The sequence below is a fragment of the Chelonoidis abingdonii genome, chromosome 11 (genome assembly GCF_003597395.2).
Source record: "Chelonoidis abingdonii isolate Lonesome George chromosome 11, CheloAbing_2.0, whole genome shotgun sequence".
NCBI classification, from domain to species: Eukaryota; Metazoa; Chordata; order Testudines; family Testudinidae; genus Chelonoidis; species Chelonoidis abingdonii.
Window position 1 is genome coordinate 48415741 of NC_133779.1, and position 25017 is coordinate 48440757.

Sequence of the window (25017 nt, forward strand, 5' to 3'; positions counted from 1 at the left end):
GCTCTGCAGATATCTGGGGAAGTGCTGCAAAGGAGCTCTGATCAGGGTAACAGCAGGGCACTGCTGGGCAGGGCGAGATCCTGCTGGCCTGAGCAGTGTCTGCCTCCTCCGTCACAGACCAAGCACCCGGATCAGTGCAGCTGACTCATTGAAACCCAGGTCTTGGGAATGGGGCGGTTCCGTTTTATGGCATCTCGCAGCACATCAGCAATGGCTGAGTGGAAAGGGAGGGAGGTCCGAGAGCCAGGACTCCTGGGAAGAGTGTGATCCACCGGTTAGTGTGGGTGAGGATTCCTGACTTCCATGCCCTGTTCTGAGGAGGCATGCCTAGCCAAGCAACAGAAAGTCAGGACAGCTGGGTTCTCTTCCAGTATCTGGGACAGTCTTGTCTAGTGGTTAGAGTTTGGTGGACCCGTAGCCTGCCCACCTGGTTTCTAGTCCCAGCTCCTCTTTTGACTCTCTGTATGACTTTGAACAGGTCAAGGCATGACTCTGTGCCGCAGTTTCCTTATCTGTAAAATGGAGCTAATGATCCCTGCCTCGAGAACTGCTGAGGGTTGTCAGCTAGCAGTGCCTTTTCGGGAAAGGCCAGCGGCAAATCCCCTGGTACAGCTGTCCATACACTCCTGGTAAAGGCTTTGGGTGGGAGATGAGTTAAACTCCAGATGTGCTTTGACAGACAGCTTGTAAATAACAGTATAAGTGCAGTGGTGGAGAATTGGGAGCGACCTGGGCTTATGTGCTGGCTTGTCAGTGTTAATACAATGGTAGTAATTAACCATAAATACTTATGGGTAGCGTGTCAGAGCCTCACAGTAGTCAGCTCACCCAAGGTGAAGGATTTTGTTGCTCTGGATGGGTGAGTAACATTTCCCACCAAGTCTAAGGCCAGGTCTGTCCCTGGGGCTGCTGCCGGCACAGCTCTGTCGCTCAGGGACATGAAGAGGTGAGATCCCTGAGCAGCAGAGCTGTACTGGCAGGAGCCGATAGAGGAGATGCAGCTATACCAGCCCAACTGCACTTTGTACTGGGATAGCTTATTTTGCCCAGGGCAGGGGTGAGGGGTGGAATAAGCTAGGCCAGAAAAAAAAATCAGCTGTGCTGGTACAGCTGCATCCATTCTAGTTGCGTTTTGCCTGTGTAGACTTGGTCTAAGACTGGAGAGATTTGGTTTCTGGCTTGATAAACATTCATTGTGCAGCTGATTGATGCTTTGAGGGGCTGTGTTGGCAGTAGCTGACCCTCAGAAGTCAAGCACCATCATTATCCTTGTCATACAGATGGGGAAACTGAGGCATGAACTGGCTATCCCTTGCCCCAGTTCACACAGTGGCAAAGCTGAGAAGGGAGTTCAGGAGCTGCCAGTTCCATTCTAACCACTAGACAACATTCCTCTCCCAAAGTCAGGAATAGAACCCAGGGGTTCTGACTCCCAATGCCCCCCAGCTGTAATCACTAGACCCCACTCCTCATCCCAGAGTCAGGCATAGAACCCAGGCTTCCTGACTCCCAGTCCCCACACTTTAACCTCTAGCCCACATTTTCTCCCAGAGCTGGGAATAGAACCCAGGCATCCAGGCCCCCATTCCTGCTCCATCCACTGGCCACGCCACCTTCTTTAAAAACTCTTGTTTCCTAACGAAGCAACCACCCAAGGAAGCTGCTTCCTGCCTGGCTGGGGGGAGCGGGGGAAGGTGCCTGGAGCTGTCAGAACGCGTCAGGAGGCTGGACTTTCTGGTTCCCTGACTCACTGTGAATGACACTGATCTAGCCGTGCCCTTCCCCTCCCCAGCCCAGGCAGCTGCCAGTGTGAGCTGGAGACTTGAACAAACCTCAGCTCCCCGGCCCTAGTGTTGGACAGGAGCCCGGGAGGGAAGGAACCGAAGCCGCGTCTGGGAGGAGAGTGAACCCAGGAGCCAGCTCCTCATCTGGTCATTTGAATCCCGTGGGTCCAGAGGCCACCCCTGGACATCTCCGATGGGCACCGGGCAGCGAGTCCATCCACCCAGCGCTGGGGGGATCTACCAGGGGCTTAGCTGCCAATGGCTGATGCTGGCCGAAGGTCTGCGCTAATTCTGCCCATGCCCTCTGACCTCAGCCCCAGGAGAGGTAATTTCGCTGGAGAATGAGCAGCCAGGTCCTGCTCTGCAGGGAGCCGAGGCAGAGCTCGGGGGGCGCTGGACCCAGGGGGAGCGGCTCTGCATTGGGTGCTGAGAGCAGAATCTCTTATACGGTAGCGCCAGGCAGGGGGCTCCAGGAGGGAGGGATAGAGAGGGGACTTGAAGGGGCTTCCACTCTCTGCTAGAAACACGGGATGGGGGGGCACTTCCACAGCAAGGACTTGAAGGGAGGGTTTTTTTCCTTTCTCCTTTTTAAAAATCCCTCCTCCCCCCAGTGGACCCCCACAGCATCAGGTACTGGGTCCTGTCCCTCGCTAGCACGTGGTCTGTGTGGACGGCTTGGGGTCTGGGCGTCACCTTCCTGGTCTCTGGGCCAATCCTTGCTGGCATGAGCACCCTGCAGTCAGTGCAGTTACCCCAGGGCTGCACTTGCCCCCTCCCTGCCCCAGTTTATTAGCTGTTGTTTATGCAGACAAGAGAACAAGGTTCAAAGCTGCAAGAGGGGGTGAGGCTGCCACTCGGCAGAGTAACAAAGAGCTCAGGCAAGGGATGACCTCTCTTGCCCAGAGCCGGGACGGTAGGGCCTAGCCGGGGCACTGGGGGTGGGCACCAAGGCATGTTCCTGCCCTGCCTCTGGCTGCATTTCAGGAGTTGGGGAGGTTCTAGCATAGGCAGGAGCCGGAGTGGCTGTGAGCGCGGCCAGGGTCAGCGCAGGGTGGGATCATTTCCCGCCCTATGCCTCGTCCCCAGGGGAGCTGCGCGAGCACCCCACATTTCACAACCTCCTATTTCCCCACCGTTTCCAGCAAAGGCGCAACATTTCGGCTTAGCAGCCGCAGGTGCTCCAATCTGCCTGGGCTGAGGAGGAGGAAGGGTTGTGTGTGGAGCCAGCGTTGGGGCCCAATCAGCCTGTCACTCAGCTGTTGGTGGCTTTCGAGCTCCACTCTCTGGAGCACTTGGGGAATTTGCCACCGCCTGGGAGCCCCTGATGCAAATGCTGCCTCGGTTTTGAAGGCCCGGCTTGACAAAGCCCTGGCTGGGGTGATTTAGTTGGGGATTGGTCCTGCTTTGAGCAGGGGGTTGGACTAGATACCTCCTGAGGTCCCTTCCAACCCTGATATTCTGTGATTCTATGACCCAGCCCCCAACAGTGCCCGGCAGTTCTGCTAGGTGTTTCTGAAATGCTGGGGCTGCCGGGCTCACGCGAGGGAGGGGCCAAAAGGCCTGATATGAAGCGCCCTGGGGATGTCAGTGGAATAGCTCCCACTGGCTTCATCTGGCTTTGGATTGGGGCTTGGATCTGGCCCAAAAGATCATCGAGGCCAGTAACACACATTCCCCAACCCTTTGGGGAGGGCGAGTGGGACCCGGGCAGCTTGGCCATATGGTCTCCATAAAGGGCTCCCTGCCCCTGAAGAGAGCGTGAGAAATGAGTCGAACGACAGGGGGTGGGGATCAGGTTTCGGGAGTGAGGGGAGGGATGGCAGAGAGGGGCTCGGGATGTGATGAGGACAGGAACGCTTTGTAAGCATCAGCTGGGAGTAGGGGGGTCCTGCCCCGGGCACCACTAAAGGAAGAATTAGTCTGGGTGTGAAGATACCACCCATCAGCACCAACCTGAGCTAAAAGAGCTGCTCCATCAACTGGCAGCAGCAGTAGGCTCTTGTCTTGCATGTGAACTGGAGGGGACACGTGGGACACTCCCACCCAGCATAGGGGGCGTGGCCGGGGTGCTGTGAGCTCTTCTTTGATTCCCAGAGTCCATAGCGGGCAGAGCATAAGTTAGAGCAGCCTTGAGCCTGCTCCAATTGATACAGGGGGATCCTGCACAATCCCAGAACATGAGGGGTCCAAAGGCTTAAAGGCATCTCCTGCATCCATCTTGCCCCAGCAGGAGGACCTGAAGCATTGAGACTCAAACCCCGAGAGGCTTCTCCTCGGCAGCTCCTGCCGCGTGGCTCAGCCTCCCAGTATCACTGTAGCCCCATCCCAGCCCTGCTCTCAGCTGGAAAGGTTCCTTTCCTCCCTTACCCTTCGGCTGCCTGTGGGGCTCCCGTGGTGGCGCAAAGGGGCAGACAGCACTGTCCCTGGTGAAACAAGACTGTGCATGGCCCTCTCCGCAGCCTAGTGCTTCCGCTGCAGGTGGGAGGCTGGGGCTGGGACTCTTTCCTGTGGTTACCTCGCTCGTTTCAACCATCTCTTCCTCTCCCTCCCTCCCTCCCCTGCTTTCTTGACAGCTCAAGAGCTGGGGCCGGGTCCCTGCAGATTTCAACGAGGGCCTCACCGTTTGCCGATAACCAGCCATGCCCAGCTGGGCACTCTGCCTCCTGTGCAGTTTTGTGATGCCTGCTGCCTTCCTGTGTGCAGATCTGCTTCCCAGGGTCACCTTCCCAAAAGGTGAGCAAAGGGGGATGGTGGGGAGAAAGAAGGATGGATGGATGAAAAAGCAAGAAAAGAGGGGTGGTGGGAAGGAAAGAAGAAAGGAAAAGAAGAGTGCAAAGACAGACAGACAGTCATGGACAGACAGAAGGCAGAGAGACTAAATAAAACGGAGAAAGCAAAGCGAGAGAGACCATTGGAAGGAGGAAATGAAAAAGGGGTTGAAGGAAGAGAAAGAGGGAGCTGCGCCCTTCCGAATCACCCACTGTCAGGCTCCCAGGCCCAGGGAGGGGCACGGGGCGCCGGTAGAGAGAGAGGCTCCAGCCTGTAGTTGGAACCGGGGGAGTGAGAAATGGCTGGGAGTGAGGGCGTGCGTCTCATGTCTCCCTGTCGATGTGGTACATGTAAAGAGCAGGGCTCTGGTCTCAGAAACTGCTTTTCCCCTGCGAGAGGAGAAGGAGATGGAGGCAGGTGCTTCAGAGGGAGGCTGGAGGCAGGAAGATGTGAGTTCAGATCCTGACCTCTACCCCCGCGGCCCAGCTTGGGGGATCGCGGGCCAAATATTGGTGCCACCTTCTGGCAGAGCTCACCCTGCGGCTTGATCCAGGGCCTGCTGGATTCAGTGGAAAGGCTCCTGCTGGGTTTTGGATCAGAGCCAATGGGTGCCCACAGGGTCATGCTGAACCAGCCTCGCTCACACGGCATCGTGACCTCCAGTAGGGAAGACAGGGGCAGGAGGGAGCTGCTTGGGGGGTCGGTGTGCCAGTGTGAGCCAAGTGCATGGGGTATTTGGGGAGTGGAGCCATGGCGGGGGATACAGTGAGTGCAGGGGAGCTTGCTATATTTCTGCCCCTGCTGCTCCTCCTTAGCCCGTACAGAGAGTGCCTGTGGGCTGCTGAGACTGGCAATCCAGCCGCTATCCAAGGCTGAGGCTATACAGGACTGGATGCCAGGACACCTGGGTTCTATTCGCAGAGCTGCCGCAACGGTGCTACGTGACTGGCCAGCTCTCTGTACCTCGGAGTTCCCATCAGGGGCAACCACGATGATATTCACAATCGGGAGAGTAGGAGATGATATATAGATGGAAGGAGCAGCTGTCAGCACACTGAGGAACTGATATAACGCTGACATGAGTCACCAGTGGCTTGGATGGGCCTGAGTTCAAATCCCAGATGGGCCCAGTTTTCCTACCCCAAGGCTCTGGCCTGGAAGTCTGACATTCTCTAGCTAGCCTGCCCTGGGCAAGAGGTCAGAGTTGATGATCACAATGGTCCCTTTGGGCCGTGGTGACGTGAGTCTTCCCACCAACTTTGGATTGGGCCCCGCTTGCACAAAACGAACGCATTCTTCCTTTTCCAAACCCAGAGGCAGTAAACGCCAGAGTGCCGGGGAATGCTTATAATTACCCCGACCTTTGCTGGCACCCTGTGAAAACAAATTCCAGCTGCAGCCTCTCCAGTGAGCAGCCGTCTATTAAACCCGATCGCCTTTCAGCTCCTTCTGAAAAGAAAAGAAATATCACGCGATTTCCACTGATCTGGGAAGGGACTTGTTGGGTGGGGGAAACGGACCTGATTTAGGATTGGAGATGAGAAGAGCTAAATACAGCTGACTTGGCTAGAGAGGAGAAGCATCTAACAAGCACTTGAATGTCAAGGAAACAAGATGGTTCGAGAGGGTTTAGAAGATCCAATCTAGGTGCTGCATAGACATGATGAGAGACAATCACTGCCCTGGACATCTTATAACCTAAATAGGCAAGACAGGTTAAGGGTGGAAGAAAGGAAAGATTGTTCACCCAGCTTTACAGATGGGAATCTGAGGCATGGAGACATTACGGCCCAGATTCCCAAAGGTGTTTAGGTACCTAACCCATGGGAGTTAGGTGCCTAAATATCTTTGAGGCTCTGGACTGAAGCGAGTTGCTGAAAGCCAGGAGTAGAACTCCTGAGTCCACGTCCAGCGCCGGCATTACAGAATCCTTGCTCTGAGTAACAGAAATAAAACAAAGGAACATTCAGGCTGAATATCAGGCTGTGCTTTCTAATAACAGGAGGCAGGGTTGTAATTAGAGGAGTTGGAATTTGTCCAGAATAAAATCATGAGCCTGATTCTCACTCTAGTAGAGTAAAAGGGGCCTCAGAGTGGTGTGTAAATGACATGGGGTCTTGGGTGATGCTGCCAAAGTAGTGAGAATCAGGCCTCCCCTCCCCGTCGCATATTTTAATAAAACAATTTCCCTTCTCTGTGGTGGGTTATTAAATCAAGAAGAGTTTTGCAAGATCTAATTTTCTTATTTCACCCTTTGGTTTGGTTTTGTTTTTTGCTTCAGCTCTGAAAATAGACAAATCACTTCGGCTTTGGGATCTAGTCAGTTTCTGTTCATGGGGGTCAGGACCGCCGAGAGGATTCAGGGGGCCTGAGGTCTTCAGCGGTGGGGAGCCCCCGCCGCCAAATTGCCACCGAAGACCTGGAGTGGAAGAAGCTCCGGGGGCCCGGGCCCCGCGAGAGTTTTCCGGGGCCCCTGGGGCAAGTGAAGGACCCCCACTCCAGGGTCCCCGAAAAACTCTCGTGGGGGCTCCTGCGAGGCCCGGGGCCTGGGGCAAATTACCCCACTGCTCCCCCCCCCCCGGGTGGCCCTGATGGGGGTTGCTGAACTAGATGATCTTGCGAGGTCCCTTCCAGCCATACAGCTCTGTGATTCTCTGGAGCTCACACACGCAAATCCTAGGATGTGGCTGCAATTTGGTATGCAAATGCCACAGAGGGTTTTTTTTTTGTCTGTTTGTTTTCAGTGTCTCTAAATAACCAGTAATGGCCAGTGAAGCGTTTCCGATGCTTTAAGGCCTTCTGGACAGATATTTATAATATCCTAGGCTGAATCTGCATCCCCTTGTCAAGCCTTCACCCTTGCAAAGACACTGCAGGATCTTCAATGACCACAAATGATCCAGACCTCGTTATTTCTATCTCATCCTTCTGGCAGCTCAGCGCCCCCTAACACCACGTTGAGGTGGGCCCAGAGGGGAGAGTGCCCCCTGCTGAGTCCCCACCCTGCCCCCTGCAGCACCATGCTGGGGCATTGGGGTGAGCACTGGCTCTGAGGGAAAAGCGCCCTCTAATGAGTCACCAGCAGCCGCGGCTTTCCTCTTTCCCACCCACCCTCAGCCTGCTGCTGCTGCTCTAAGTTACGCTCTTCCCCCAGGCCCTTTGTAGGGTCCTGCCAGACTCAGTGCTGGCTCCAGGGACATTTCCACTGCATATGCTGGCTGCTCCTTCAGCCAGTGTTCAGACAGCACGTGGAGCCTGATCCAAACCCCCCTTGAGTCAATTCCTTTGATGTCAAAGCAGCAAAGAATCCTGTGGCACCTTATAGACTAACAGATGTTTTGGAACATGAGCTTTCGTGGGTGAATACCCACTGCGTCGGATGCATGTCCCTTTGATGTCAGTGGACTGGGTTAGACCCTTAGAGCACTGAAAGTCTGTGGGATTAACATGCTACATTACATAGGCACTAAGTTGCAGTATCTATGTTATGTTACAGTATATATGTGCCAAGTTGTGGTATATACATGCTACATTACTGTATGTAGGCGCTAAGTTAAACTGTGTGTATATAGATTGATAGATAGATAAGCTGTGTTTCAGTATATAGGCGCTCTGTTACAGTTATTTATCTGCATTATCTCCAAGAGGCCTTCACTGAGATCAGAGCCCCATTGTGCTAGGAGCTGTACATATACACAGTGAGAGCCAGGCCACACCCTGTGCTGTTTCCATACACAAGGCAAACCAAATGTGGGAGGGGAAGTGATTTGCTCCAGATCACCCAGTGGGTCTCCAGCAGAGCCTGGGCTAGAAGCCAGATCTCCTGAGTTGTAGTCCAGAGCCTTCGCCACTGTACCACATACATGCTCTCTTATGGTACATACATATGTGTTATGTTATGGCATATAGATGCTAAGTTATGCTATATACATGTAAGTTGCTATATAGATGGTATGTGACAACATATACGTGGTAAGTTGTGATATATTTGCCAGAAGCTGGGAATGAGCGACAGGGGATGGATCACTTGATGATCACCTGTTCTGTTCATTCCTTCTGGGGCACCTGGCGTTGGCCACTGTCAGAAGACCAGAAATTGGGCTAGATGGACCTTTGGTCTGACTCAGTAGGGCCGTTCTTACATTCTTATGATCGATGCTGTGTTACAACACATACGTGTTATGTAGAGTTTTGTGGGAAGTTACGTTTCTGGTTTTAGCAGGAAGTTCCACCATTTCAAAATTGGTTTTTGTTCCGAATGGGAATGAAACGTAGAATTTCAACAATTCCTGCTAAATGCATTTTTTAAAAATTGTTTTGAGTCAATTGATTTTGATTTTTTAAAATCCTATCAAATAAATTGTGAAACAAAAAAATCCAGAGCATTCTGTTCCATGATCAAAATGCTTTGTTTAGGTGATTTTCATCAAAAGATGAAATTCTGTGGAAATCAATGTGTTTCCAACAAAAAAACCCACAACATTCTGTTGGAAAATTTTCAACCAACTCTAATGCTATTCTGTACAGGTGCTACTTTGCATATATGGTGCTGAGTTATGGAATATAGGTGCCACTCTACAGTATGCAGGTGCTACATGATGGGATATTGGTGCCTCTTTATGGTATATAGGACCCACATGTTATGGTACATAGGTGCTAAGTATCATATACCAAGCACTGTTTGATCCCTGCCAGGAGACGCCCGGAGGATCCTAACCAGCTTCAGCAAGGACGGAATCTTCAACTATGATACTTTTCTCTTGAGCGAAGACGAAGGCACTCTGTACGTGGGAGCTCGAGACACCCTCCTCTCGCTCCGGGTGGACAGTGCTGGGTCCATGGAGCTGACGGGCTCAGTGAGTAGAGCTTGGCCTTCCCCAGAGAGTGGGGAGCATTTGGGCTGCAGGAGGGAGGCAAGCTGATCCCGAGGGTGGGGCAAGTGGAAGTCAGACCTGGGTTCTGGTCCCCTCCCCGTGCCTCAGTTTCCTCATCTGAAAAGTGAGGATAATGTTACTCAGCGGAGAGGGATTGTGAGATGTAATTCATTAATGTTGGTAAAGTGCTTTGAACCTTAAGCGGAAGCCTCTAGAGAGAATAGAACTGAAGAGTCTTGACTCCCTACCCCCCTTGCTCTGACCACTAGACCATACTCCACTCCCTGAGAATTTTGCTCTCAGCAGCTTCCTTTCCTTCCAGTGCACTATTACAGACTCTTGACCTTTTCTCCAGGTGGAATCTTCCTCCCAACCTTTGAAGAATCTCTCTCTTTCCCCCCTTACAGATAGTGTGGCAACCTGTGCCTGAAAAAAAGCAGGAGTGTGTCTTTAAGAAGAAAAGCAACCTGGTAAGGAGCGGGGAGATGATGGGGCTGGTGTGGGCTGTATCATGCCCCTCGAGGGCACAGTTAGTCGTGGAGGGTATATGGAGGGCATGGAGAGCTGGTGACAATGCTGAGAGGTGGGTGCTGGGTGGTTGGGTGCTTTGTGGTGCCATCAGAGGTGGTACCAAGCTAGGTGCAATTCCTGAGCCTGGTTTCTCACTCCCACAGGAAGCAGTAGTGCTTGCTGGTGGGCTAGGTGGTGTTCTTCTCAGGGTCTCAGCCTGGGGTCCGGGAGGTGCTGGGTTGTGCTTTAGGTCTTTTAAAACATCCCACGCAGGGGGGTGATAATCCTAGTGTCCTGGCCAACTCTTCCTTTGCCTCCCTAATTTCCCCTTGCAGCTCAGCTCGGTCGCGTTCTTCTTCTCCTAAACCGTTGTACAGCTATCACGCTCCACTCTAGGGGTGGCTGTTTTTTAGGGCTGGGTGAGTGCAGCATTGCTATGCGCTGTTGAACAGCTGTCGCATTCCACTTCAGAGGTGGATGTTGTTTAATGAGTGACAAGTGATCCCTGTATAGCAGTGCTCTGTGTTATTGAACAGCTGCTAAGTCCTACCCCAGAAGTGGCTGCATTTTAATGCTGGGTGAATAATTGCTGTGCAGTGTTGCCGTGTGCTTTTGAAGCAGCTGCCACGCTCTGACCCAGAGGTGGCTGTATTGTAGTGCTGAGCAGGATACCTGTCTAGTGTTGCTGTGTGCTATTGAACTGCAGCCGAGTCCCACCCCAAAGGTGGCTGCATTTTAATGCTGTGCAGCTTTGTTGTGTACTTTTGAAACTGCTGCCACCCCAGAGATGGCTGCATTTTAATTATAGGTAAGTGATCCCAGTGAGATGTTGCTGGGGCTGTTAAATCACTGCTGCATCCCACCCCAAAGGTGGCTGCATGTCAGTGCTGTGCATAGTGATCCTGCTACATGCAGCCTGTGAAGCAATCTGAAATCTAAGCTTTCGTTGAAGTGGCGTGTTCTTTTCTCCCATAGACAGAGTGCTTCAACTTCATCCGTGTCCTGGTGCCAGTGAACCAGACTCGCCTGTACACCTGTGGGACCTATGCCTTCAGCCCCACCTGCTCTTACATTGTGAGTGTCTGATCTGGGTTGGCGGGAAGCTCTGACTGCAGCACGGCACGTGGCTTCAGAGCCTGCACAGGGTTTGGTTCAGGAAATGGGCCACGGCTCACAGAAGAGGCAGGGCTGGTCTGTGGTTGACACTGAGGCTGCTGGACACAGAGAGACCTTGTGATTCTCTCTGACCCTCCAGTTCTCCAGACTGCACTGTGCAGGATTACCACATGGGGTCTCCCTAAATCCTGACCTGGACTGGCGGGTCACAGAAGGGGTTTAGGGCCAGATTGGCAAAGGGGTTTAGGTGCCTAACCAGGGCCGGCTCTGGGCACCAGTGTTCCAAGCATGTGCTTGGGGCGGCCCTTTTCAAGGGGTGGCATTCTGGCCTTTTGGGAGCGGCACTCCGTCTTTTTTTTCTTTTGTTTGGGGAGGCAAAAAACCTGGAGCCGTCCTGCGCCTAACGATGCAGCTAGGCAGCTATTGGGATTTACAGTAGCACCTTAGTCCCATTGGTCTTCAAAGGCAGTTAGGTGCCTCAGTGCATTTGAAGATCCCAATAAATGCCTACCTGTATCTTTAAGCACTTAAACACTGGAAAAGCTGGCCTTTATTGACCACCTTGTCGATGCTGTGTGTGAGGAGAGAGGAGAGCAAAGAGGGTGGAGTCAGGACTCCTGGGTTCTATTTCCAGGTCTGAGAGGTAGTATGGTCTAGTGGTCACAGCGAGTGGGGGCGGAGTCAGGACTCTAGTTCTAGTCTCCATAGAAGAAGCTTTGCTGCCCTCTGTTGGCTCTGTGTGTGCGTTGAGCAGCCTCTTATATTTTCTGGTTATCTCCCTTTCCAAATGAAAGGCCCGGGGTTTACGGGAACAGTGGTGAGTTTACAGGACCCCGGGTCAACATTTTCAAAAGTGGCCTCTGATTTTCTTAAGTTGCATAACCAAAAAAAAAAAAATTAGATATGCAAAAACAAGTGGCCACTTTTGAGACTAGTTGGCCCTGTTCTTTTGGAGTCACTAGGAGAGAGAACTCATCTGAGCTCTGGCCTGGATTCTCCTCCAAAATTCAAGGGTGTCCTGATGTGGGGTTCCTGATTATTGGCGTTCCATTAGTATTATAATGTGACTTTATTGGGGTTATATTATGAATGTGGCATAGTGGATACAGCCCTGGGCTGGGTCTCAGAAGACCAGGCTTCCATTCCTGGCACCGCCACTGGCCTGCGGGTGATCTTGTTGGTAAAACATGTTGAATATAATAGAGAGAATTATCTTAATTATGAAAGTTGGATTCTCCCCGCCCTGTGCCTGGAGGGGATCTGTCTCTAGACTGAAACTCAAGCGACCACCATTCAGTTTGTTCTTGTTCTTGTTCTGCGACTGATTGATTGATTTTTAATTCCTCGTAGAATCTGGAGAATTTCAGCCTGGTTTCTGTCGGCCGAGGGCAGCCTCTCCTCCAGGATGGGAAGGGACAGTGCCCCTTCGACCCCCGCCACAAGTATACGGCCATCCTGGTGGGTGAGTATGGAGCTCTTTAGAAACCATGGGCTGTGCAGTGACTACGCGATGGGGAGGGAGGTGGAACCCGCTGCCCTACGGTAGTCAGCCCATGGACAGTTATGGTGCCTCAGAGCAAAGGATAAGATCTTGAGCTGAATCAGTTGAGTCACATCTTCAGTGTGGCAGCTCCAGGATCCAAAGGCCTGGGGCTGGCCTGAAAGAGACCTCTAAGGTCCTGCTGTGATCCTTCAATGTGCTGCTGTCTTAGAGATGTAGATTTATCCCTCAGTGCCTGGGTCACCCACTGTAATCCATCAGGATAACGAGTCCTAGCTCTGGTACTTTTCATACAGAGATCTCAAAGCACTTTACCGCTCTCTGACTAAATAACCGAGCCCAGAGGCACCGGCACAGCTGCCGGCACAGACTTCCCTCACCACCTCTGTCCATCTGCAGATGGTGAGCTCTACACGGGGACCATGAACAATTTCCAAGGAAACGAGCCCATAATCTCCCGCGCCCTGGGCAGCAGGACATTGCTGAAGACTGATGCCTTCCTCAGGTGGCTGAATGGTGAGGATGGGGTAGGCGGGCCTGTTCCTGCTGCTGCAAATGAAGTGGGGCGTGGGGAAGGGCAGGGGCTGAGGTAGCACCTGAAATCGACAGCTGCCCATGTATGGTCTTCCAGACACTCGACCTGACTCTGTTGCCTGGCGCAGTTGGGATGAGAGGCTGCAACACCCTTTGAGCTCTTCATGTGCTGAGGCTATGCTCAGCCTGGCTCCAGGGCCAGTTAGAGCAGCCTCAGGGCTGCTCTAATTTACACTGGACTCCCCATGGCCCCCTATTGTCCCTGGGAAGCAGAGAATAACCACAGCATAATGCACTGTACTCATGCCCACAATCTGCCCCCTAAGCCGGGGTGGGTGCAGTTCTACGCTGGCCAGGGAGGATCCTGCTCAGGAAGAATTCTCAGGGGACCAGTTCCCCCCACTCTAAGGCCCTTTAGCCACTTAATAGGGCCTCACATCAGTGAGAATCAGGCTCAGGGACTCTTTGCTTGAGTTGCCGTCACCTATTAGCCAACAGGCGAACGGCTGGTGCCCACTGGCCCTCAGGGATGTGTTTCCTAGGTGACAAGCCCCCAGCCTCCCATGGATATTTACATGCCCCCCCATCTGCCCCTTGGGAAGCAGCGCGCAGGGACTGGGCATCTAACCTGCCTGATCTCCTCCCCCTTCACAGTCGATGCGGGCTTCGTGGCCTCAGCCAATATCCCTGGAGACGAGAAGGTCTATTTCTTCTTCGAGGAGACGGCTGAGGAGTTTGATTTCTTTGAGAAGCTCACGGTCTCCCGGGTGGCTCGTGTGTGCAAGGTATGAGGCTGGCCCAAGTTGGCTATGGGAGCACGTGCGCTTCTATGTCCTGCACCCTGGCGTTGTTGTCTCTCCTGTTTGTGGCCTGCCCCGGTGATGACAACTGACCCACCGGTAACAGAGGGCCTCCGTTCTGCCCTCCAGGGTGTCTGGGCAGCTTGATTGCCTTCAGATCTGTGCCGGGGGCATTGCGTAGACGTAGAGATTGACGAAGAATAAAATTCAGTTGCCCCCTCCCAGAGCTGGGCTCTAGCCAAAATCCGGGATGTTTCCGTTTGGATGAGAGGTGGCTGGTATCACCTGTTTATTTACAGATATAGACACACGCCATCCCATTTCCCTGCTCTGCGCCAGCCTGGGGCCTAAGCAGGGGGTAGGGGATAGTTCAGTGGTTTGAGCATTGGCCTATTAAACCCAGGGTTGTGAGTTCAATGCTTGAAGGGGCCATTTAGGGATCTGGGGCAAAAATCTGTCTGGGGATTGGTCCTGCTCTAACCAGGGAGTTGGACTAGATACCTCCTGAGGTCTCCTCCAACCCTGATATTCCATTATTCTAACTGGCTGGCCTCCACTCCCTTTCAGGGTCACACTGCAGCCACCCTCTGTATTCAGACCCCAGTGCTCCACATGGGTTATGAGGCAGCTTGAGCACCATCTCTACATAGCTATGTGGGGGACAAATATTTGATGGTTGGCTCTTCAGTCTAGCAGAGGAAGGTCTAACACAAGCCAATGGCTGGAAGCTGAAGCCAGACAAATTCAGACTGGAAATAAGGAATCAATTTTTAACAGTGAGCGTAATTACGCATTGGAACAAAAGACCGAGGATCATGGTGGATTCTCCATCCCTGACCATTTTTAAATTGGATGTTTTTCTAAAGGATCTGCTCTAGGAATTCTTTTGGGGCAGCTCTCTGACCTGTGCTGTACAGGAGGTCAGGCTGGATGATCACGATGGTTCTTTCTGGCCTTGGAATCTATTAATCCCATATCTTAAGATGGCCCACTAGCCTCCTAACAGCCCGTTACCACTGCCTGAGTGGTTTTCTGCTTGTATCCACCTATTTAGTTCCTCATATCTCAGTGGCTGCGCACGAGGGCTTATTACAACATCATTGTCTGGAACATCAGCTGATCAGAGCCTGGTGGTTGGTTTACTCACCACAGTCGTACCACTAGAATTCCTTCTTTTTATTTTGAGCAGGGGATTGAGTTCAGGTCTCCCCACAGGGCCCCCCTTCCTCTCAGACCTTCCCTTCATTCAGAATAGCTTTTTCCCTTTTTGGAGCAGCACATGCACCCCCTGCTGGTGGAGTTGAACCAGCGCAATGGCAGCATGGCTGTGCGCTGACCCCCAGGACAAGGCGTCCTCTCAGCCATCCCTTTAAGGAGAGGCCCTGCTCCGTTCTTCTGGGTGACTGGGCATTCCTCTCTCCTGCAGAATGATGTCGGCGGAGAGAAGGTGCTGCAGAAGAAATGGACCACGTTCCTGAAAGCCCAGCTGACATGCTTCCAGCCTGGGCACTTCCCTTTCAACGTGATCCATCACTCCTTTGTCCTACCCCAGCCAGGAGTGGGTGCTGTCTTCTATGGAGTCTTCGCTTCACAATGGTAAGGCAGGAAAGTTTCCTCTCCTGCCCAAAGGGCTCCGAAATCCCCCAAGGACCCATGTATTCCCAAGCTCGCACACCCACAAATCCCCTGGCTCCATCGCAAGAAGGACATTTGGGGGGAGGGGGCGTCTGTCCATCCTGCCCATTCAAATGGGTATGCTGTACCCAGAAAATAAGACCCCTTCTGCGTTATGGTTCACCCTGAATATGTCATTATTGCAGAACATGTCATTAACCTGTGGAACTCCTTGCCACATGGTATTGCTGAAGAAGTTGCTTATTACATTTGAGAACTAAGAGATGATACTGGTGTCTAGTGGTTAGAGCAGGTGGCTTGGGGTCAGGACTCCTGGATTCTAGTCCCACATCTAGGCGTGAGTGTGATTTAAGAGTTATAGCACTGAGGACTGGGAGTTGACACACCTGGGTTCTCTGCCCAGCTCTAGGAAGGAGCATGGGCCAGTCATCAGAGGAGGCAGGGGCTGGGAGTCAGGACTCCTGGATTCTGTTCTTGGCAAGTGCCTGTCACTCTGGGGTGGTGAGAGTTGATGCTTTGCAAGTGGATGGAGGCCCTGGATGGAGGTCGCTGTGGTAGCGCCTGGCGTTATTATTTCAGAAGGATCCAATGTTTATATGGCCAAGGAACAGCCCTTAGAGAGGGCCCCAAATGGGGTGGACTCCCCATGCCCACTCACCCACATGTCACAGGCAGGGTGTGGCTGGATCCCACATCTGACCTGCCCACCTTTGGGGTCCCCTAGCACTGGCGTGCACCGCTAACAGGATCACTTGTCCCTCGGCAGGCAGATGGGAGACGCAGGCAGCACGGCAGTGTGCGCTTTCAACCTGGAGGACGTCGAAAGAGTCTTCAGCGGCAAATACAAGGAGCTGAACAAGGAGAGCTCCCGGTGGACGACATACAGCAATGAGGTCCCTGAGCCCCGCCCTGGCAGCGTGAGTATCACCTGCTTCGCGCATCTAACATGCATATGATGATGGTCATGGTCAAGGTTAAGCTAGGAGGCTGGGACTCAGGACACCTGGGTTCAATTCCTGCTGGTATCACTGACTTCAGGCAAGGCACTTAACTTCTCTGTGCCTCAGTTTTCTGGGATAATAGACCATCTGCCTTGCTTTTTCCAGGAAACTGGCATTATCAGCTGTGCTTTCCCCCTTTGCAAGGGTGCCTAGAGCAAAAAAAAAACAACTCCTAAAGCCGGTCACTAGCCCAGATCCCGTAGCTGATCCCCTGCCTTTCTTCTCCCACTGCAGTGCTCTGTGCGCCCATCGGCGGACAAAGTCCTGACCTTCATGAAAAACCATTTCCTGATGGATGGGAAGGTTGTGCCCAGGAACAAGCAGCCGCTGCTGGTGAAGCAGAACGTGAAGTATACGCGGATCGCAGTTGATCAGACCCGCAGTGTCTCGGGCATCTCCTATGAGGTGATGTTCCTGGGAACAGGTACGGCTCCCATGAGCAGGGGACACCACCTCGTTGGTGCGTGGGGCTGGATTCTGCGCCCAGCTGATGGTTTACCCAATGGTAAATCTCCCATTGACATCAGTCGGGGACAAGCTCTTATCGCAGAGTCAGACGAGTAATTCATTTCCGGTGATTAACCTGAAAAATTACAAAAAACTTCATTTGATATGAAACTTTTGGGGGTTTTGGATGAAACAAAAAAAAAAAAAAAAAAAAAAAAAAAGGTTTAGTTTTTGAGGCTTTTGGAAAAAAAAGAAATTGAAAATTCAAAAAAAAAATTAAACATTTTGACTTTTTTTTTGTCCAATTTGTGCATTTGCTATTTTGGAATTTGTGTGTTAGGAGAGCAGGGGGGTGTTTCATGCCATTTTACCGGCCAATCTCAGCTCTATTAATTGAGCCCTGCCCATTGCATTTTCAGTTAAGTATGGCTCTCCTTCACTTCCTGTCCCGTGCATTGTTAAACACATTTACCGCTCTTCACCCCAGAGGTGGCTGCATTTAATGGTGGACAAAGTGGTTTGTATAAGCCTGACAAGGTTGGTGCCAGCCAGCTAACAAAGTGCTTTGGAGGCATAGTGGGGCAAAAGGCCCTGTATAAACAAAGGATCATTCTCTTTTAATTAAGCAAATTGTATGTGTGAGAGAGAGAATTGAATAGACTAGCCATTTAGATCCAGATACTCAACTTCCACTGAAACTAAGAACTTAAATACCTTTGTTACACACAGTCAGCTTAGAGAATAGATCAGAGAGAGGATGCATTATCTCAGCCCCATGGTAAATACACTTGTGTCCCTATATTTCCTCCCACAGATCAAGGGTTCCTGCACAAAGCAGTGACTCTGGCCAGCGGTGCTCATATCATTGAGGAAATCCAGCTGTTTAAGGACCCGGAACCTGTGCAGAACCTTCTGTTCTCACCTGGGAAGGTAGGAAACATGCAGATTTGCCTAGTGCAGCAGTCAAGAAGGGGAGATGCTGCCCCGGGTGCAACTGGGCGGTGCTAAGTAAGTGACATAGATGTGACATTTTCTGTGTGTCTCCCCACTGCAGGGAATCCTATATGTGGGGTACTCCAAGGGGGTCCTGCAGGTGCCGCTGGCCAACTGCAGCGTGTACAGGAGCTGTGCTGACTGTGTCCTCGCCCGAGACCCCTACTGTGCCTGGGACAGGCACAGCCAGTTGTGCCAGGAGACTCGAGGCACAAACAAAAACACGTGAGTAGCTCAGTGTGTGGAACAGCTCCGCTGTAACCTCCGAGAGGGAAGCAGCCATGTCTGGTGGTTAGAGCAGAGCCTGGCGAGTCAGGGCTTTTGGGTTCTATTCCCTGCTCTGGGAAGGGAGTGTGCTGTAGTGGTCAGAGGCAGAGGACTGGGAATCAGAACTCCTGGGTTTTATTCTGCCTTATCCCACAGTATGAATTTAGGAAAGTGATTTGCTTTGTTTCCTGCCTGCAAAGCGGGGGAAATAACACTCCCCTGCCTCCCAGAGCTTGCCAGGTGCTTTGAGATCATCCCAGGACAGCTGCTCTAGACGGGCAGATGGGGATTTCTGGGCCTCGGGGAGTGGTGGGAGTGGGGAGGGTGAAAAGCCCCTAGTGTTCCCTGAGCACTAGCCCGAAGACCTGCCCACCAGGAATACAGCCCTGCAGTGTCCTTAACGCACTTTGCTAGCGCTGATGCGCATTCCGCAGGCACCACACTCTCAGAGCATGTGCCACTGATCAGTTGCCTGTGGCTTCTACAGAAATCCACGGTATGCCCACATCTGGAATACTGTGTGCAGATGTGGTCGCCCCATCTCAAAAAAGATATATTGGAACTGGAAAAGGTTCAGAAAAGGGTGACAAAAATGATGAGGGGTATGGAACGGCTTCCGTAAGAGGAGAGATTAATAAGACTGGGACTTTTCAGTTTGGAAAAGAGTCGACTAAGGGGGGATATGACAGAGGTCTATGAAATCATGACTGGTGTGGAGAAAGTAAATCAGGAAGTCTTAGTTACTCCTTCTCATAACACAAAAACTAGGGGTCATCAAATGAAATTAATAGGCAGCAGGTTTAAAACAAACAAAAGGAAGTGTTTCTTCACCCAACGCACAGTCAACCTGTGGAACTCCTTGCCAGAGGATGTTGTGAAGGCCAAGACTATAACAGGGATCAAAAAAGAACTCGATAAATTCATGGAGGCTAAGTCCAGCAATGGCTATTAGCCAGGATGGGCAGGGATGGTGTCCCAGCCTCTGTTTGCCAGAAGCTGGGAATGGACAACAGGGGATGGATCACTTGATGATTCCCTGTTCTGTTCATTCCCTCTGGGGCACCTGGCATTGGCCACTGTCGTAAACCAGTATACTGGGCTAGATGGACCTTTGGTCTGACCCAATGTGGCCATTCTTATGTTCTGGGACCTAAGGGAGGACTTGAACCCAGCTCCTCAGGGCGAGCCCAGCAACCAGCTCACCTGCCATCCCCACATCAAGCAGTGGCTTGAGAGTGACTTCATTGCCTTGGGTTCTCAATGCGTCACTTCTCCCTCTCTAGGAGTGACTGGCTGCAGGACGTCGAGAGGGGCAGACCGGGGGCTACATGCCAGCAGATCAGTGCGAAAGGCAGGGCCACGCCCAGATCTCGGGACGACTTGGGCAGCAGCCTGGTAAAAAGCTGAGTATCGACCTTCCGGGTTTACTGTGCTTGGGGCATGTGTCTACCGGTGGGTGGGGCTCTAAGCCAGCAATACTATGAGGGGGGCTAGGGAGGCCCCGCTGCAAGCCGGGGCAGGCTGCCTGCTCTAGGGAGGAGCTGGATCAGGGGAGGAATGAAGGGGGCCACGCCTAGTGCTCTGAGGCATGGCATCTCCGGTGGGCCTTGGCCCTGCTTTCTGCAAACAGCGCAGAGCAAATCCCACGACAAACTCTCCAAGCAAAAATAACATCACCAAGGCAGCGCTCAGCCCAGTAATAAATAACATGTCAGGGCGCCAGCCCCCATAGACAACCCTACAATAACAAAGAGTATAGTTCACCTTCTGTGCCCAATCCACTGAGGATTAGAGGCTGTTGTGGTGCTGGGAGCTTTAGCTCACACTCCCGCAGCTCATGCTTTTAGCTCTGGTGCATCAGCCAACATGACAGCCATCACATGGTCTGATACAGCGGCTGCCCCTGGCTAACAAATCTCCCGGTTCCCGGCCAAAAGTTGCTATTAACTGAAATTTGCCAATAAGCTCTGGGGTGTGCATTCCCCAGCTGCACCCCTGTAACTCTGCAGCCAGCGCTCAGCGTGCCCCCCCAGCGCTTCCTTCCCTGGCTGCCACGTGCCAAGTCCACACTACGTGGGCCAGTGTGAATCCAAAGTCACTCCAGTTGCATCCATGTAGTTTATACTGCACTCAGCATCTAGCCCTTCCCGGCCTGACTTTCCAAACTGCTTTGTTCTTGTGGCAATGCCCCCTGAGGTACAGAGAGAGGGGATGGGGGCGGGGGTGCTCAGTACCTTTGAAAATCAGGTTTCTCACTAGGTGCCCAGGTTGGAAGTGGAGCTGCGTGAAATTTTTCACAGGAACCATCTTTTTTTTTTGTAATGAAAAATGCTGATTCAGAGATGCCAAAACATTTTGCTCATTTGTGTCAGTTTCGCACCAATTGTTTGTCCGAAAAAAACCCCCTAAACAGTTTCCAAAAATATTGAAACATTTCAGTTCAAAATTTCCTTTTGTTTCCAAATGTATTAGCCATCTAAAAACGCTCGAAATCAAAACTTTTCGTTTGGCCTGAAACACTTTTTGTTTTTAACTTTTTGACTGGCTATGAAAATGATCACGGTTGGTTCCATTTGAAATGAATTTTGTTCCCCGCAAACTCCGTGACTCACCCTGGCTCTAGTCGCAAGGGGCTGGTGCCAGCTCTTTGAACAGCAACGTCAGCTAGTCCGGGTGGGCAGCCAGAGACTCACTGTTCCCTCTCCTCTCCTTGTATCTTTGCAGCGTTGAGCCCAGCGCTGAACTCTGTGATCTGGCTGCCCTGCCCACAGCTCTCAGCCCTGGCCAATTACAACTGGAGCTACCCAGGGGATAAGATCCCAGCGGGGCTGACGCTGTTGGACAATAAGACGCTGGTGATCATCATGCAGCGCCAGGTGGCGGGCGAGTACACGTGCTGGGCCAGTGAGAATGGGCACCGCCAAGCTGTGGCCCGCTATGTGGTGCAGGACCCCACGGGAGTCAACATCCTGAGCGAGGGCGGAGGGGACAGCATGGTCGGGGAAGGGCTGGAGCCGGGGACAGGCCCAAAGGATGGGCACCACTCCTACTGGGCACAGTTTGTGACGGTGACAGTGCTGCTGTCGGTGACGCTGGCCATAGCAATGGCCATGGCCGTCTTCTCCTACCACGACAGGCTCAAGGCCAAGAGCAAGGTGCAAGGATGCAACACCCCCGAAGCCACCAGGGTGTCCAATCAGGAGAAGGTGCCGCTGAACGGAGGCCGGAGCCCACAGCTACAAGGGCCCATCCAGGAAGGGGCGAAGGACCCCAGGGACTGCTGTGTCCAGATGGAGGGGCTGCACCAGGAAATAGACGTGGACAACAACAGGTTAAACACCAGCCTGGGGGCCGGGGAGGGCTCCTAAGGGGTGGCTCTGGAGAAAGCTTAGGCTGGCCATGCCTGCCCCGACCCACCTTTTGTCTCAAAAACAGCCGTGTTGTGGTACCGAGCAGCCCTGCCATAACAAACCGGTGTGTGTGGCTCAGCGCTTGGGAGCAACCCTACAATAACAAGGCGGTCTGCGTCCAGCCCCCAAATTCATAACAAACGTCGTATCAGCTGGTGAGACCTTCCACACGGTGCGCCCAGAAACTGCACCTGCTCCTTGTCAGCGTGCCAGCTGCTGCTGCCCGCCCATGGGTGGGTTGCTCCACCGCTGAAGAGCAATGGGCTCAGCCTGCCCCACTGCGCTGTCTGGGCATCACCAGTGGCCGAGTCGTGGGACAAGCGTTAAACAGAAAACAAAAAAACCCTCTGCTTTTGGATTTCCACACCAAGCAAGAGACGAACACGGAGCACATCTGGGGCTCTAGATAACCAGGTTCAAAGGAGCTGGCGGGCAGAGAACAGTGCTGGAGAGCGTGTGAGCCCTGCCTGGCTCGTGCCCACCACTGGGGATTCCAGCAGGGAGCAACCCCGCTGTGGGATCTGAATGGGCCCAGTATTGCTGTGTCTACAGATCTAGGCTGCTTGCATAGCTGCTGCCTCCTGGTCTGTTGCCCCCAGCAATCGGTGATTGGTGACATCCCTGCACCAGCCTGGACTAGCTAGGAGCTGCCACGTCTGCTCCGCGAGAGCTGTGAATGAAGGCCAATGTGCAACGCCACAGCTGCACATTACCTGGCCAGCTCAGTCCTCCCCTCTGTGGGATGCACTTGGCACCAGTCAGTGGCCGGGTGTAGCTCTGCTGGGGCCCAATCTGGCTCCTCGTGGCTCTGAATATGGGGTCTAATGTTCTGCCTTCGAGTGCAGGGTCAGCAGTTCAAATCCAGCCCCGCTGGCAATGATCAGACAGCTGATCCTCGTCGGCCTGCGTGCAATGAGTAGCTGGGCTCCCAGGCTGGTACCTGCTTGGCCAGAGGTCTGGATCAGAACAGCCACTGCTAACTGGCCCCCTCAGTGGGGACACCGGAGATGGCCCACATCACGGAGAATGCACTCTGCTCTGGGGGGGATGGCCTTCCATCAGAGGGCATCGTACTGTCACTCTCTGCTGTGTGTGGGCAGAGGGCTTTAGGGCCTGATTCTTATTTACACAACAGCCTCTTTACACCGCTCTGGTCCAGTAAAGGGGGCATAAATGAGCCACACCCCCCTCTGCACTGCCGAAGTGGTACAAGGGGCCTTTTAGTGTAAGTGAGAACCAGGCTGAGTCCCTGGGGTTTTGGAGCCAACAGCCTGAAAAATCGGCTTGGGTGGTGCGGGAGGGGAGTTGCCAAGGGGCTTTTGGGATGGGGAGGAGGCGGAGGTTGTGACCGAATGTGAAGTTGTTGGTTTTTTTAATTTAATGTTGTTAGATTTAAGTTAAGCTTTTCCCGGTAGCAGCAAGCAAACTCCTTATTTCACCACCTCCACGGGAGGAACGCGGCTACCGAAACCAGCTCCGGGCCTGTAGCCACACTGACAATGCCCAGTGACTGGGTTCGTAGCCTCGGCGCCAGGAGCGCAAACATGGTGCGTTTTTTTGCACAAACCACTTGGTTGCACCCGGGGTTAAATGCAGCCAGGCGAGTGGATTTCCCCAGGAAAGGCCTCGGATTTCTCCCTCTCAAACGGGATCGGGTTGCTCATTTCTAAAAACCCTTCTTCAACCGCATCAGTATTATTTTGTGATGGATAAATTAACCCCTGCATTGCTGGTCTGCTGCAGCTCTGACACTGCTATTATGCTTCAGTGAAATCAATGCAACACGGGATGGGTTCACTTGTTACATTTTCCAGCAGAGCAGGTGGGTTCTACTGGGATATCCTTGAAAAATCCAGGCTTCTTTCTCAGTTACGCTCACACACATTAACCCTGCCCTGGGCAAGACAGGCTTCTAAGGCTGTGGGGGCCTGATTCCCTTTTACATCCAGGTCCTTTTACCCCGCTCTGGCAGGGTGGATGAGAACCAGGCCCTGGAGATTTCAGACGCTGGGGCAGTTGCACGGTTGGCTTCAAGTGGCAATGCCTGTGGGCCCTAAGGGTTGCAACCTATCAGTGCAACTACGCTGATGCTTGTCACCGGGGCAGCTTCCCAGCTTATTGTACAATAGCCACCCGATCTGAGGGAAGAGCATTGTCTGAGCTCTGTGACAGACCCAACGCCCATACAAAAAAACACCCAAGCAAAACTCTTCCCTGGAACCTTTCCCTCTTTGATTCAGGTCACTGGCTAAAAATGAAGGTATCTACCTGGAGATCGCTATGTGACCCTGAAATCCTGCCGGAGACAAGGCTAAGGAGTTGTTACCATGATGCGGCTAGTCAAAGTGAACTCAAGGAGGGGTAGGGTTCATTTGAACAAACCACACTCAGGTAAAAGCTACCTGGGTCTGGTCTGCATGTGGATTTGATGCGGAGGTACACATGCCTTTCTGCAGTGCCTGTGTACGTAACCTCCCACTCTCGTTCCTGTGCCGTCTACTGCTCTGTAACGACGACTAGATTCTTCGGTCAAGTGCCTGAGCTTTTACAGGCGGGACATAGCCTATTCTGTCTGTCTGTGTTGCTGAGCACCGGAGTCTGTGCCATGTTGTCCGTACTGCAGTTAGAGTGGCCAGACAGCAAGTGTGAAAAATCAGGACGGGGGTGAGGGGTAATAGGAGCCTATATAAGAAAAAGACCCTAAAATCGGGACATCTGGTCACCCTAACTGCAGTGCCAAGCACCACTTTCAGGCCTGCTCCTCCGCTGGTGTCAATCAGCACAGCACCTTGGGCTCAATGCTGATCTATACCCGCTGGGGATCTGGCACTATTAACTTCAGTGGAGCTGGGCCAGTTTACACCCGCGTGGGATCTGGCCCCATTAACTTCAGTGGAGCAGGGCCACATTACACCTGCTGGGGATCTGGCCCTTCGTTGCTTGGTTTATGATGTTTAACCTTATTTAAAAAAAAAAAAAAAAAAAAAAGATGTACATCTTCCTCCTCTGGATGCATTTTATTTTTTATTAAAAAGAGAATGTCATACTCGTGTGCTGCTTTTTATTCTCATGTCAAGAGTGTGTTGCTAAGAAGAGAGAAAAGGCCTGATTCTCCATTGCCCTGTCCTGGCCCCATCATTTACACCAGTACCAAAGGGTGTAAAACACTACCCAGGGCCGCCTGGGGGGGGGCAAGTGGGGCAATTTGCCCCAGGCCCTACAGGGGCCCCCACAAGTTTTTCGGGGGCCCTGGAGAGGGGTCCTTCACTCACTCCAGGGTCCCTGGAACACTCTTGCAGGGCCAGGGCCCCCAGAGGTTCCTCCACTCCAGGTCTTTGGCAGCAGGTGGTCCTTCCGTCCTGGGGCAGAAGGACCC

The 25017-nt window shown here is 52.7% G+C and overlaps 1 protein-coding gene across 3 annotated transcripts in view; it reads left to right on the forward strand.

Annotated features, from left to right (window-relative positions):
• The window catches only part of SEMA4A (semaphorin 4A), a 33721-nt gene extending 9036 nt beyond the window's left edge, over positions 1–24685 (forward strand). The window contains exons 1-15 of one of the 3 annotated variants that reach the window (XM_032792135.2): positions 1791–2109; positions 4358–4517; positions 9249–9409; positions 9835–9897; positions 10913–11011; positions 12404–12515; positions 12954–13070; positions 13743–13873; positions 15315–15484; positions 16290–16440; positions 16759–16948; positions 17786–17901; positions 18026–18189; positions 19515–19633; positions 20956–24685. In XM_032792135.2, the coding sequence (XP_032648026.1) occupies positions 4424–4517; positions 9249–9409; positions 9835–9897; positions 10913–11011; positions 12404–12515; positions 12954–13070; positions 13743–13873; positions 15315–15484; positions 16290–16440; positions 16759–16948; positions 17786–17901; positions 18026–18189; positions 19515–19633; positions 20956–21599 (2331 nt within the window). In that variant the 5' untranslated portion in view covers positions 1791–2109; positions 4358–4423 and the 3' untranslated portion in view covers positions 21600–24685. Of the gene's footprint in view, positions 1–1790; positions 2110–4357; positions 4518–9248; positions 9410–9834; positions 9898–10912; positions 11012–12403; positions 12516–12953; positions 13071–13742; positions 13874–15314; positions 15485–16289; positions 16441–16758; positions 16949–17785; positions 17902–18025; positions 18190–19514; positions 19634–20955 lie in introns of those variants that run through there. The other 2 variants (XM_032792140.2, XM_032792136.2) reach the window with 2 other exon arrangements.
• Positions 24686–25017: the final 332 nt, after the last annotated feature.